The sequence below is a fragment of the Myotis brandtii genome, unplaced genomic scaffold (genome assembly GCF_000412655.1).
Source record: "Myotis brandtii unplaced genomic scaffold, ASM41265v1 scaffold469, whole genome shotgun sequence".
NCBI lineage: Eukaryota > Metazoa > Chordata > Mammalia > Chiroptera > Vespertilionidae > Myotis > Myotis brandtii.
The window spans coordinates 1,032,293-1,046,998 of record NW_005367911.1 but is presented as its reverse complement, the minus strand read 5'-3'; the positions used below and the strand labels follow the sequence as shown (position 1 = coordinate 1,046,998).

General features: G+C 38.8%; 1 protein-coding gene and 1 long non-coding RNA gene across 7 annotated transcripts in view; one reads left to right on the top strand and one right to left on the bottom strand.

Annotated features, from left to right (window-relative positions):
• LOC102241062 (signal transducer and activator of transcription 5B) overlaps positions 1-14,706 on the bottom strand; it is a 60,885-nt gene that overhangs the window by 44,103 nt on the left and 2,076 nt on the right. Inside the window, exon 1 of one of the 6 annotated variants that reach the window (XM_005875734.2) lies at positions 7,281-7,432. The exons of 2 other annotated variants lie outside the window; for them this stretch is intronic. In XM_005875734.2, coding sequence (XP_005875796.1) covers positions 7,281-7,323 — 43 coding nt within the window. In that variant the 5' untranslated portion in view covers positions 7,324-7,432. Of the gene's footprint in view, positions 1-7,280; positions 7,433-14,706 lie in introns of those variants that run through there. 3 more of the 6 variants (XM_005875735.2, XM_005875736.2, XM_005875737.2) reach the window with 3 other exon arrangements.
• Positions 13,182-14,706, top strand: part of LOC106727711 — a 4,945-nt gene continuing 3,420 nt past the window's right edge. The window contains exon 1 of the long non-coding RNA XR_001363944.1: positions 13,182-14,632. This is a non-coding gene — a long non-coding RNA (uncharacterized LOC106727711). The remainder of the gene's footprint in view (positions 14,633-14,706) is intronic.

The window sequence follows — 14,706 nt, the reverse complement described above, 5'->3', positions numbered from 1 at the left end:
TGGCATCGCAACCTCCCGATCCGCCCTGCTCTGTGCATGACAGGGGGCAGCGCCCCAACTCCCCAATCGGCCCTGCTCTGAGCCCAACCAGGGGCTGCACCTAGGGATCGGGCCTGCCCTCTGCCACCCGAGAGCAGGCCTAAGCCAGCAGGTCATTATCTCCTGAGGGGTCCCAGACTACGAGAGGGCACAGGATGGGCTGAGGGACCACCCCCCTGAGTGCACAAATTTTTGTGCACCGGGCCTCTAGTATATATATATATATTTAAATCAATAAATATATAAATTATGTAGTCACTGTACTTACTGAAATGTTAGTATGAAATTACACTATTTTGAGTGAAAGTGTACAGAGTATTGTTTTTAAAAATTCCTATTCTATTACAGAATCTCCATAGAAAGACATGTTTAAGAAGACTAGGTGTAGTGATTCATTAAGGGAACTACTGGTGATTATCTGCCATCTGTTAAAAAAATGTGAAATTCATTTGGAATCATATTAAAAATCTATCTTACTGCATATTTCAAAGGAAGTTCATGCAAATTCTTACTTATCTCTTTGATTTATTCTCTGAAAAAATTTAATGATCCAAATAAAATGCCTAATAAGACAATACGGTATATTCAGAAGCACTGATCTACGGAACAAAATAGAAAAGAAGCAGATCTGCCTTACCTGGTTTGCTCAGTGGATAGAGCATCGACCTGTGGACTGAAGGGTCCCAGGTTCGATTGCAGTCAAGGGCACATGCCTGGATTGTGGGCTCAATCCCCAGTAGGGGGCGTGCAGGAGGCAGCTGATCAATGATTCTCTCTCATCATTGATTTCTCTCTCCCTCTCTCTCTCTCCCTCTCTTTTCCTCTCTGAAATAAATTAAAATATATTTTAAAAATAAAAGAAAAGCAGCAGATCTGAACATATGTGAGGACTTAGAATATGATAAAGATAGATTTTCATATGGAAAAAAGAGGGAGCTGGTGGGAAATGGTGGATTTTTTTATATATATATATAACTGGCTAACCATTTGTAATTGATTTAGGTTAAAATTATTAATACATATAAAATATTTATCTCAGTGCTTGGCACACAGTGAGTGGTCAATAAATATGGATTATTGTCATTTTCAGGAAAACAAAGCTACATTCCCACCTCACTTCTTTTTTTTAAAATATATTTTTTATTGATTTCAGAGAGGAAGGGAGAGGGAGAGATAGAAACATCAATGATGAGAGAGAATCATTGATCAGCTGCCTCCTGCACGCCCCCTGCTGGGGATCGAGTCCACAACCCGGGCATGTGCCCTGGACTAGAATCGAACCCAGGACCCTTCAGTCCCCAGGCCAATGCTCTATCCACTGAGCCAAACCAGCTAGAGCCCACCTCACTTCTTACACAGAAATAGATTCCCAATGAATAGAGAGACAAATGCAAAAAAATAAAAATAACAGAAGTCTAAAATATTCTAAAAGCAAATACAAATGAAAATGTAATAATCTTTGAGTGTGGATGGGTTTTCTAGGCATGTCTTAATAGCATGATCAGAGAACAAAAAACTACTAAAGTAGACTACATTTACGTACTGCAAAAAATATTAGACAAAGTTGAAAGCCAAAAGAAATAAAAATAAATAAGAAGAAACTAGGAGGTCATATGTAAGACAGAAAGCTCTCTGGGAAAACGGAAGCACTTATGATAGAAAAACAGGCTAATATATAAAAAGGCAAATCAGAAAGAAGAAACAAAATTGGCAATAAACATGTGGAACACTGTCCAACCTTGCTAGAAATCAAAGAACTACAAACAAGTATGAGAGGCTAGCAAAGATATAAAGGTTGTCCACACTCGGTTACAAAGGATGTGGGGAAATGGCACTGGTTACTGGTGTGCACACCAGCTGGGATAGCCTTTTTGGAGGGCAGCTGGCACTATCTATGCAAACGACTCAGCAACTCCACTTCTAGAACTTACATTAAGGAGATGGTCTGGTAAATATGAAAAAATCTACTCAGTCTAAGAATCCCCACTATGGAGTTGTCTTTAAAAGTGCAAAACTAGCCCTAGCAGGTTTGGCTCAGTGGATAGAGCGTCGGTCGGCCTGCGGGCTGGGGGGGGGTCCCCGGTTCTATTCCAGTTGGGGGCATATGCCGGGGTTGCGGGCTCGATCCCCAGTGGGGGGAGTGCAGGAGGCAGCCAATCAGTGATTCTCTCTCATCACTGATGTTTCTGTCTCTCTCTCCCTCTCCTTTCCTCTCTGAAATTAATTTTTAAAAGGTGCAAAACTAGAAACAACCTAAATATCCATTAATAGATCAACTAAATTATGGTAGAGCTATACAATGGAATACCTTAAATGGTCAAGTAGATTGATATTTATTAAGTTTCTGAGAAAATAAGTCCCTCCTGAGCCCCCAAATAACAAGATCAGACTAGAGGTTTGCTTTTTATATTTGGATTATTTTTCTCTTCTCCATATTTTCTAATTCCATTACCTGTGTTAATAGGGAGCTGGTTGTTTATATTAGGGGCTTGCAACTAGAGTCCATGAACCTCTTCAAGTGTAAGCAAAATTTCATGTGTATGTGTATTTTACTGGGAAGAGAGTCAATGGTTTTATCGGAGTCTCAAAACATCCTCTAATCCCCAAATGGGTAAGAACCACTGGCAAATCTAGTTTAATGGGTCACGGTGTTGTCTAACTGTGCCTTAAAAAGCAGGTGTGATTGTACAGCCCATTCATTCACTAGTCAACAAATATTTACTTAGTACTTACTAAGTCTTACTTAAATGGCCAAATTACTATAAAACTTTGGAATACATTTCTTTACTTACTTTGGAGGTGTTTTAGTTTATTTATCTATTTATTTAATTTCAGAGAGAGGAAGGGAGAGGGAGAGAGAAATAGACACATCAGTGATGAGAGAGAATCATCGATCAGCTGCCTCCTGCATGCCCCCTACTGGGGATCGAGCCTGCAACCCAGGCATGTGACCTGACCATGAATCCAACTGCAATTTCCTGGTTCCTGGCTCGACCACTGAACCACACGGGCTGGGCACCTAGGAGGTATTTTAAACACCACCCTCCCACACATAAAACTTCAAAAAGCCCTCTAGCAACTAAGAGACAAAAAGCAAATTAAAGAGTTTCCAACAAAATTATGTTAACGTCTGAAAGAAGGTGTTTTTTGCAGTCTTTTGAATCTCACATACATTGAACTCCTTTAAGAAGATAACCTTCAGATTTACAGATTGGAAAAGACTTATCTTTGTGAGGATAGCCAAGTTCTCAAAATCGGATAAAGACAAGTAACACAAACAAGTAACTAGTTTTCCTGAAGACAGCGATAAATCATTTTATGTATAACTTTTAAAATATGTTGTATAATTAATGGATGCTATTATTATAAAATATATGATGCTAAATTTGAGGCCCCCAAATTTAAATGATTTATAAAATACCTCATGGTTTGGTGAAGATGTCTAGGATACATAAGAGAAGAAACTGGTCTAACCGGTCACAATAATGTCACAGTGATAAATCAGCAACTACAAATAAACTGAAACCAAAGGAAAACATAATTTTGGATTAAATGAGATCATCCAATTTTCAGGAGACAGGAGGCAAGAAGTTATAAGCAAAAAGAACCAAAAAATTAACAGGTTTATTAATGAAGGCATATTGGGCAATATGTTTATGGCTTTCTTTTTTTTATGGAATCCAACTGTTGGCCATTTTTGTTGTTGTTGTTTTTAATCCTCACCCGAGGACATTTTTCCATGGATTTTCAGAGAGAGTGGAAGGGAGGGGGAGAGACAGAAAGAGAAACATCAATGTGAGAGAGACACACAGATTTGTTGTCTCCCACACACACCCAACGAGGGCTGGAGGTCGAGCCTGCAACTGAGGTACATGCTCTGAACCAAAATCAAACCCACAACCCTTCGGTCTACAGGCTGATGCTCTATCCACTGAGGAAAACCAGCTAGGGCTATAATTTTATTTTCAATATGTGAAAATATTTATCTTCATGAATTTGAATTAACTACTTATGGATTTAGGTTTAAAAAGCATTAAAAGATACTACCTGGTTTCTTTAACACTTTAGTAGTCTCAAAACTAACTTAAAATAAAATTCTGTTACGGCAAATTTCATTACAATAAATTACAAGGCATAATCTAAGTTAAGGTAGATTTTTACTGAGATGGACATTTACATAAAATAAGTAGGTCTTCTGCTGGGCTCAAAAATTACATGTGTTGTTTTTTTTAAGATTGTAATTTTATTTGCTGCAAAGTAATAAAGACCTAAATAGCCGTGGCTCCAGAATTCTCCTAAAACATCAACTTATAGTTTATTTTCCTTTTTCTTCTTTAAACTCCTTAAATCTAGTTACAAATAAACTACTTAATGTAAATTTAATTAAGTCAGAACACGTCTTTTGTATTACTAATGACATATACCCAAGAGAAAGTATCTTTCGCTAGACATTTCCTTTACCAGATATTCTCAAATGAATACCATAATAAACATTTAGAGGTCATTAGGCATGACTAATGGAATTACAAGGAAAAGAAACCTAGCAACCTTTGTAGGTATCATCATGGAAGAGAAAGCAGTACAACAGCAAGTGCAGAGAATATATTGAAATAATACAATGCTCAGGGTTGTAAGAAGTTAAAATAAACTAAGCCTGTTTTTTTTTTCCAAAAGTCAAAACAACAACAAACACACACCTTCAACATGAAAAGAATAGTAGCTTAGCAGAGCACATACACAAGTATGGAAAACATTATAATTTCTTTATCATATTTAGAAAACAATATAATTTGTTATCAATTTATGAAGCATTCCACCAAGTATAGGAAATAACTCAGTGCTCAAGTTCAAATTATTTTAACTCTGAAAATGTTGAATACAATGGTAATGATTTTAATATAGCTCTTCAACAAAATACGTCATCTAACCATACTAAATAAGTATACCATGCCAAATAGTTAACACCAATGCAAATTATTCATTTTTCTGTTCCGAAAAAGGAAACATTAACTGAAAACAAAAACAGGTTGTTTATTCTAAGATAAATCAATACACAAATGTCATTTAAAAAATTACTTTCCCCCCAGCTTTACTGAGATATAATTGACATATAACATTGTGGAAGTTTAAAGTGTACGTGTACAATGATTTGATGTATTGCAAAATGGTTACCACAATAAGGTTAGTAAACACATCCACCACATAGTTACAATTTGTGCGTGTGTGCGTGTGTGTGCGTGTGTGTGTGTGTGTGTGTGTGGTGAGGACTTTTAACATCTCTCTTAGCAACTTTAAATTATACAATACATTGTTAACTATAGTCGCTATGCGGCATACGACATCCCCAGAGTTTACAACAGAAGTCTGTTCTCTTTGACCACCTTCACTCATTCCCCCACCACCCGCCCCTGGCAGCCACCAATCTGCTATTTTTATGAGTTGTTGTTTTTATTATTATTATATCTATATTTAAGTGAGATCATATAATATTTGTCTTTCCCTGTCTGCCATTTCATTTAGCATAATGACCTCAAGGTTCATCAATGTTGTCACAAATGGCAGGATTTCCTTATTTTTATGGCTAACACTCCATTATATATAAAGAAAGAATATAAATATCACAATTTCTTTATCAATTCATTAAAGTAACTTTTTTCTTGAGTGTAAAAGTATTTCCTGTTCATTAAACAGGTAATAATGAACAGGAAATGCTAGGAAGTGCGCACACACACATCTGGAATCTCACAATCCAGAAGAAATCTTTTTTTAATGCTTGTTCTTTTTGCCAAGCACAATTGTATGTGGTTTTTAAAAAATAATTTGCTTTTTTAAAAAATTTTTTTTATTGATTTCAGAAAGGAAGGGAGAGGGAGAAAGAGATAGAAACATCAATGATGAGAGAGAATCATTGATTGGCTGCCTCCTGCACGCCCCACCCTGAGGATCGAGCCCGCAACCTGGGCATATGGCCTGACTGGGAATCGAACTGTGACTGGCTCATAGGTCTATGTTCAACCACTGAGCCATGCCAGCAGGGCTATAATTTGCTTTTTCATTTAGTAATATATTATAAACCTTACCTAAGTCATTAAATATTTTTCATAACATGATTTGAAATTGCTGAATAGTATTCCATTGTATAGAAATTCCTAAATTTAAAATTCATTAATCCTGTAATGCTGAACATGAAGTTGTTTTCCAATGTATTGCTATTTTAAATAAAACGATGAGGAATAGCCTTGTATACAAATCTTTGAACACATTCGAGATTCTGTCATCTAAATGGAACTGTTAGGTAAAAGTGTAGGGACATTTTTAAGGCTCTCAATACACATATCAAACTTCAAAAAAGCACCAATTTACATTTCAACCAATGAGTCATGAAGTGTCAGTTTCCCTCATATTCCTAAGCAACACTGTTTTTATTTTTTCAATGCTGTTAGTCTGCCTGGCCAGTAGCTCAGTGGTTGAGCATCACCTTATGAACCAGGAGGTCACGGTTCAATTCCTTGTCAGGGCACATGCCCGGGTTGCAGGCTTGATCCCCAACTGGGGTGTGCAGGAGGCAGTCGATCAGTGATTCTCTCTCATCATTGATGTTTCTATCTCTCTCTCCCTCTCCCTTCCTCTCTGAAATCAATAAAATATATATTTTTAAAAATACTTTTCTGCCCTAGCTGGTTTGGCTCAGTGGAGAGCATCGGTCTATGGACCAGAGGATCCCGGGTTCAATTCTGGTTAAGGGCAGGTGCTTCAGTTGCAGGCTACTCCCTGGTCGGGGCACGTGCAGGAGGCAACCAATTGATGTGTTTCTCTCACATTGATATTTCTCTCTGTCTTTCCCTCTCTCTTCCAACTCTCTTTAAAAATCAATGGAAAAAATATCCTCAGGTGAGGATAAAAAAAATTTTTTTTCCTTATTTTGTCATTTACCTTTGGTTTCTGGCATTATGAGCATAAAGAAGTTTTTAAGATGTATGCATATTGTATATGAATATGTATATTTCAATATATTCTTTTATGAGTTGTTCCATAAAAGCCACTGTTTTAAATTTGTCCTGTTCAAATGTACCAATTAACTGTAATATAATGCTAAGTTTTGTCCAAACTAGACTTCACATTTGGGTAATAAAAATTCAAATCCATAAATTCGGACGATGTCACATTTCTAGGACAAAATTTAAAATGCGTGCTTAAGGTACTAAGCTATCTTACTTAAGGACCCATCCCTTTAAACTTACGTGCTTTGCTCTGGTGTTGCAAAATCAAGGGTTCATGCTTCATCACCAGCTCAGCATGTTGACTGCAGCCATGTCATTCAGGAAGCCAAATGTTTTCCATTTTGTTTTAATACCTTCAACAGTTAAAGAGGAAGGCCAATCTCTATTCACATCACAATAAATTCAGTATTTTCACGTGCTATTTAAACTCATTACAAGATACACTTATCTTAGGATAAGCTTCATGGTTTCCATTTATCACTACATAACTGAAACAATAACAACATAAAAAGAAGGAATATTTGCATTGCATCTCTATATACTAGACCTCCCACACCTTTTGGAATGAGGCTCTACAATGTCCAATTCTCACTATAATTCTCCCTCATTTTCTACCGGAAACAGATCACAAATCCTAAAAACATAAACCCACAGGGTAAACTGACAGTTACATTTTGTAAAGAGCTGCATATTTCTGTAAATCTCCAGTTTGCTACTTTCCTCAAGCCTCTAAGATGACCAAGAGATTTTTAGAAACAGGAAACAAAAAATAGAATTAGCATTATTTCTGAGAGGTAATTTTACCTAAACGATGGATGACTATATTTTGAAGAATGCTCTATGATAAAGCTGAAAAATTCCAATTTTTAGTACCTCAACAGATTCAGTGCTACAATGACATTTGTGAATCTTGCTTAGTTAAGACATGTCCCCCAGGTTGGATTTTCAAATCCCATGCTTCAAATTCCAATTTTTAGTACCTCAACAGATTCAGTGCTAAGCAGTTTCTTTTTATAAATACTACAATGACATTTGTGAATCTTGCTTAGTTAAGGCATGTCCCCCAGGTTGGATTTTCAAATCCCATGCTTTACAAAAACAGTAGCGATTTGCCACCAGCTACAGGCTCTGAATGTTAGACAACATAAAATAGTTTTTCATAAACTTTCTAATTGACTCCCACCTGAAGGCTGGAAAACCCCACTGAAGGCTTCTTAGACTCAACAGACACGTTAAAAAGCGTTAATTGTAGGATCTCACTGACACAAACATAAGGAAATTCTGAGTTATAGATACTTCACATGAAGCTTTTTCCACTGACACTGTAACTTTTGTCAACATTCAAAGAAAATTCAACCCTGGTCAAAGGTGACAGTTTGACAATCCTGGAAGCGAACATCCTCTGTTTATTTGAACTAGTTTATACTCTCTGCTCAGGGAATTAGAGTTTTTTCTCACCCCCGACTGGATCTTTCAAATTCAAATCACTACACTTTAGGAATGAGGCTCTACAGTGCACAATGTAGAGTCTTGTGAATTATATCTTCAAGATTTAACTTCACAATCCACCTCCAAGGAAAAGAGCTCAGAGAAAATAAGCATCAGATATGAAAAGGAATATGTTTCTTAGACTGGTTTCTAATGACCATTTGCCTAGCCCTAAACACACAGTAATTTGTTCAGCTGCCTTTACCCCCACCCCCAAATTAAAATTCTTAAGTCCTTCTATCTCAGAAATCACAATTAGTGGCTTTAATAAAACAAGATGGGACCATAAATCCCTTCAAAATAAAGCTGTAAAGAAAATGAGCTGGATACTCGAGTCCTCGGCCAACAAACACTTGTGTCACGTGCCACATTGGCACAAGAGCTCCTTTTGTTTGTAAATAAAGGCCAACAAGACAGCTTATAGCACTCCTCCTATGGTGTATACGGTAATGCTAGTGAAAGAACAACACAGGACAACTTACAGTTAAAATTAAGACTCTCTCTGCTTTAATGTAATTTCCACCAGAAATACATACATTAGTTGGAAAAAATGCTGATCATGTTCATAACTTCAAAACATCCCAAATATATTAAATGTTTTTCTATGTAAAAAAAAAAAAAAGAGTCCATTTTTGGAACACAAATAAAAATATATGAGCCTTAAAGAAGCCACTGTCTTACTGCACAGTTGCAGCTGCCCACACTCCTTTGCAGGACAAGGGTTAGGAATGCGCCTCTGAAATCAAAGTGGCCTGGATCTGGATCCAGCGCCGTCATTACTAGCAATGTGACCTTGGGCAAGTTACTTAACTTCTCTGTGGCCATTTCTTCATCTTTTGACTGAGGATAACACCCCCACCCCCCCATCCCCGCTGCCAGAGGATCATGAGTGAAAACATGGCAAGAGCTATAACACTGCTTGGCACCGGAAATGGACAGTGTTCGGTATTATTTTTATTATCTTTGTACTTTTAGGCTTTGGACATAATCTGAGTTACTTTTTAATAAATCTTCTGATCGCTTTTTGAAAGATGGCATAATAATGAGTATATAGATCATGAGTATATCTTCCCAGAGGAGCCCACAGTAAGCAGAGCTATAGCCTAGAGCCGTAAATCATCACTTTTAGTACAAATCATGGATGTGGCTGTTACTGGTAACTTTAGCTTGATTTCCCATATGCCAAAAAAATCCCCTACCAGGGGAAAACAAGCAGTACGTATTAGAAAACCCTTGGGTTTGTCCTGGTAGCATTACAGAGTAAAGCCAAACTCACTTTTACTAGCCTGATGGGCACTGAAGATCTTAGTCACCAAATTAATCCCAACAAATAACAACAACTGACGGGCTCATTGATGTATTTCCCCTTGTCTTCCCCAACCTTTCTCTAACGAGTCAGAAAGGAAAGTTTTTATATTTTCTGAGAATCTTATTACTGCTCTCAAACCATCCTCTGTATCTTAGTATAATTAAAAAATGAGTCAGCACAAGCACTTCAAATACCTCGCAGTGCATAGAATATGGAGATATTTCTCTTCATAATAGAAATCTGGGAAAATAAAAAGAGTGAGAGTGTCAAAGGCAAGGGAAGACTAAGTGGACAGTGAGTGTCGGACCAGATTTTGCAAGCTAGCTTCCAGAAGGTAAATAAATGTTCTTTATCAATCAATATATGTATTTTTCATCTTAATGGTATTATAATACATGGGAATGGATGTAACTATTATGAATAAACTCAAAGAATATCCAGTAGATGACAAATTATAACTTCTCCTTTCTTGAGTAATGGAGGGGAGTAAGGGAGGTTATGATACTCTGTATGTATTAACCATTGTGCATTTGCAAATCACATAATGCATCACTGCACAACATGCTAATGCAGTACTGCCTTTAGCAATGTGATCAAAAGAAAGTGTAGGATAAGCACCCCTAAAGGGCAAACATATTTGAATGCCAATTAAATTAAGAGTCTATTTAGTCATGACACTTCTTAGAATCAAGCCAGCTGAAGGCCCAGAAAAGACCACTTGCTTCAATGTCTGAAACAGTATTATCACATGCTCCTTTCAAGAAGGTACTTCTTCTCAAGGCTCCATGTAACTCACACTCCAACGTACATATAAACAGTAACCTACCACATGGAAATTACTGGGGGGGGGTCAAGGGAGAGTTTACGGCTCAGGGTGGGGATTCCTCCAAAGTTCTACCGCCATCCCCTCAATGTTTCCTTGCTCTTATTTAACTCCTCCATGACATTCTGTATGGCTTTCAGGTGAAGCCAGAAAAAACTGCCATATTCACTGTTTAATACATGGGGCTCTATATTGTATAAAGCAGGGGCAACCTTTCTTTCTTTCTTGAGAGAGAGAGAGAGAGAGAGAGAGAGAAACATCAATGATGAGAATCATTGATCGGCTGCCTCCTGCATGCCCCACACTGGGGATCGAGCCCGAAACCTGGCCATGTGCCCTGACCGGGCATTGAACCGTGACCTCCTGGTTCATGGGTCGATGCTCAACCACTGAGCCACAGCGGCCGGGCTGGGCAACCCTTCTTTAAAAGCTGACATCCAAGGCTCCACAGAACACGATTCAGCTCCATCTAGTGCTGTGCAGTTTCTAGGTACCTGGGAGGAAACAGATGGCCGTAGCCGCCCCCCTCCCGCCCCCCCTACACACACACACACTTTTTTAAAATTGCGTATTTGTTGTTGTTTTTTAAGATTTCTTCCAAGGCTGCTAAATCTTGAAGAAAGCTGGGGAAAGTTTCAGGAATGTCTTGCCTTCCCAATTGGGTATTCGGGCTGAGCTCAGTAAAACTGTCATAAAGCAGCGCAACAGGTCAAAGACAAACCACATGGCATCTGATGCTTGTCTTTGTTTAAAATTGAAATGTGACACCAGAGAAGGTTACTATGTGGACCTAATTTTGAAAATACAAACAGGAAGCACCCCCACCCCAATATTACCATAAAAAAAAAGGAAACCAAACCTCAAAGTTACCTTCCAAGGAAGTCATGGGTGTGACCAAAACTAACAAAAGTAATAAAACGTCATCTAAAACCCTGAAACCACCAAAAGTGAGGGTCTCATTCAACCAACTAAAAATCTAACACCTGAAATTACTCCTCTCTTTGATTAGTGAAAATAGCACAGATCTAGGTATGTACAATCTTCTCCAAACGGCTTAGGTTTTTCAATAGTAAAGAATCATCATTAAGAATTTTTTTAAAATCCCATGTCGATACTCTACTTAAAATAAGGACATGCTAATTAAGAGTGAATACAATTTTTAAAAACTTTTTATCACTGTGATGCTCACAATTTAAATGTACCAAACAAAACCTGTCGAATCAATGGAAAGTAGATTGTTAAATCTGACTTCCTATTCCCAGAAAGAAGCATAAAACTTGTGTTTCTAACACTGCAGGGGGAAAAAACACTTCTTATTTTAGAACAGTTCTATTAACAAAGCTCAGATTTAAAGAAAAGTTTTTTTTTCCTTTAAACACTACACAAAATCGGGGACAGTGATAGTTTCGAACTAACGTCTAAACATTATTTTTATTAAGAAGTTCCCGAGTCAAACTATCTTGATACTCTATTATCTAGTAAAAGGATATTTGCCTGAAGAGTAACCTGGAGTTATCGGATAACTTTTTAAAAGAATACGTTTCCAATGCTCAAAACACGTGAATAAAAATGGGAATAATGTGGTAATCTATATTCTAATAGGAAGGAAAAATGTGTCGCTGGTCATAAGAGCACGCAGAAATTTGTGAGTACTTTATGAATACGTACATGTTTGTAGGGCACTAGAATAGTGAAGCTTTTTTTTTTTTTATTCTACCTTCAACCTGCAACCGAATCTTGAGCATATCATTTACCTACTTATAACATCTTCCTTTTATAAGACTACCTACGTTACCTACTGACACAAAAACAAGTCAAAGGAACCGCCACAAGGACACTCATAAATATAAACCTAACACAAGTCACAAATAACTTGAATGTAACTTCAAAGAATTTTAACATAACTTCAAAAACTGACATAAATACCAAAAGTGCAATAAATGACACCTTGCTGTGTTTTTTGGATACATAAACATTTTTAAAAATCAATTGAGAGCAAGGAAATGAAGATGAAATGAGAAGTTGGGCCACAATAGGAAGTGCTGACCAAAATATTTGTGTTGTAACACTCCAAACAATGATAGCACTGTTTTCCCCTCCCATCACATGTATCATGAAGTACCCATCTAAGAAACACATCCACCTTCAATTTCTTAACACAAAATCCATATCAATATCCTGTTGACAAAAATATGAATCCCGAAAAGGCAAGGCCTGGTGAGAAGGCGGAATAACTTATGTAGCTGGGTATACAGCAATGATTTTGTGCAGAGTTTAGCTCCAAGTTATGCAATAACCAAACTGCTGGTGATAGAAATCAACTTTCTTTTTCCTTCTTTCTGATGTTTTGTGTTTTTAAAGAAAGATCTCTCCATTCCTTTATGTCTCAACCAGGTGCTCAAAATGTTCATCTTCCAAAGGCCACAGAAAACAAGTAATCTGCTAGGTAACACTTACCTGACCAAAGGGGTGGTACTCTTTTAATTCAACAGGACAGACGTCACAAATGGTCACACAGTACATTTTTTCTGCAAATCGGCAGCCCTTTTCCCATTTATGCTATCAATTCTAACAGCTGTACTCTTCCATGAGATGGAAATTGGTACCAAAACAAACAAAAACACCGACGCCTTAAAAGAAACCTTCAAATGTGGAATCCATCGGAAATGCTCAGAACCCATCCAATGTTCAGAGTGTTACAAAATAAAATCAGAAAACACGGAAGGCACGCTAAATACAATATATCGTCTTCTAAAAACGATGAAAGGCACACTAAATAAAATATATCCTTTTCCAATGACTATAAACAAAGGCACAAGAACCGAAGAACGGTGTAGAAAGAGGCGAAGTTCTATTATCTCCATTGAACGACAACGAAATTATTTGAGGTAATATTCTCAACAGCTGAAAGCTTATTATGGCCTCGGCGGCTATCCAACCACTTTGGAAACCTAAGATACAAGCAGACGATAAACACCATTTGAAGACTGAAAAAAAAAATGACATAAGATCAGTTTAATAATTTGATGACACACTAGTCCTTTCAAAGGGCACTCATTCGCCCAAAGCACTCCCGAGACAACTTATGAAATTCTCTGCAGGCCAAGATCGACTCCTTCGCTGTGCTTTGGGACCAGCACTGATCTGCGAGCTCTCCGGCCGACATTTCAGTCCCCGCACGACCTCCCAGCTGTGCGACCTGTGCAGGCCACGCACTCCACCTGCCGGGCCTCAGTTTCCTCTTCTGCACCATCCAAGAACGTGGTGGCATCACCGCCAGGGCCCTCTCCACCTCTGGCCTCCAGTCTCCCGCCCGCTCTGAGCTCTGAGCACGGCTTGTTTATTTCAGCTGTGACAGCATGACAGGGGACCAGACGGAAAAGAACCTGGCGTGGCTCTAGGGAAAGAGAGGACCGCTCTCTCTTTTCGCCTTTAAAATTCTGGTGGTTCTCACTCATCTTATCTTCCTGAGAGCTGGCACCTGTGTGTCTCCCGGGCCATTTCCATCACTGCTGGCTACAAGTGTCTGCAATCGCCTCTTGCTCCACACACGTTCCTTCCTGACCATCTTGCCAGATTCCTCCAGCCTCAGACCAGCTTTGGGGACACACGGCTCCCCTTCCTCCGATTCTCTAGCTACCCCGACCCCAGGTGCACTTTTTTTTTATTTTTTTCCTGGGCTAGGGGAAAAAAAAAAAAAAAAAAAAAAAGAACACGCTGAATCCCCCTGCCTCACGCATGCACGAGCCGGGGCCTGGCTGGTGCATATGTGGGATCCCGCACCCAGAGCCTCATTGACACGTTCGTATTCGCTGCCTCGACTCCTTATAAGGCTCTGCTCCCTGACGCTCCGCTGACCCCCCTGCCCCCGGGCACCTCGGGCTCGCCCACCCACCGTCGCAGACACTGCTTTTGAAAGGAGGAGGAACAGCAGGGGGGCGGCGGGGCTATTCGCAAGTGCACCGTGAAAGTGTGAGTGGCCCCTCGGCTCCCAGGGCTGGGCGCCGGGGACCCTCGCGCCCCCTCCCTGGAAACGGGCGCACACG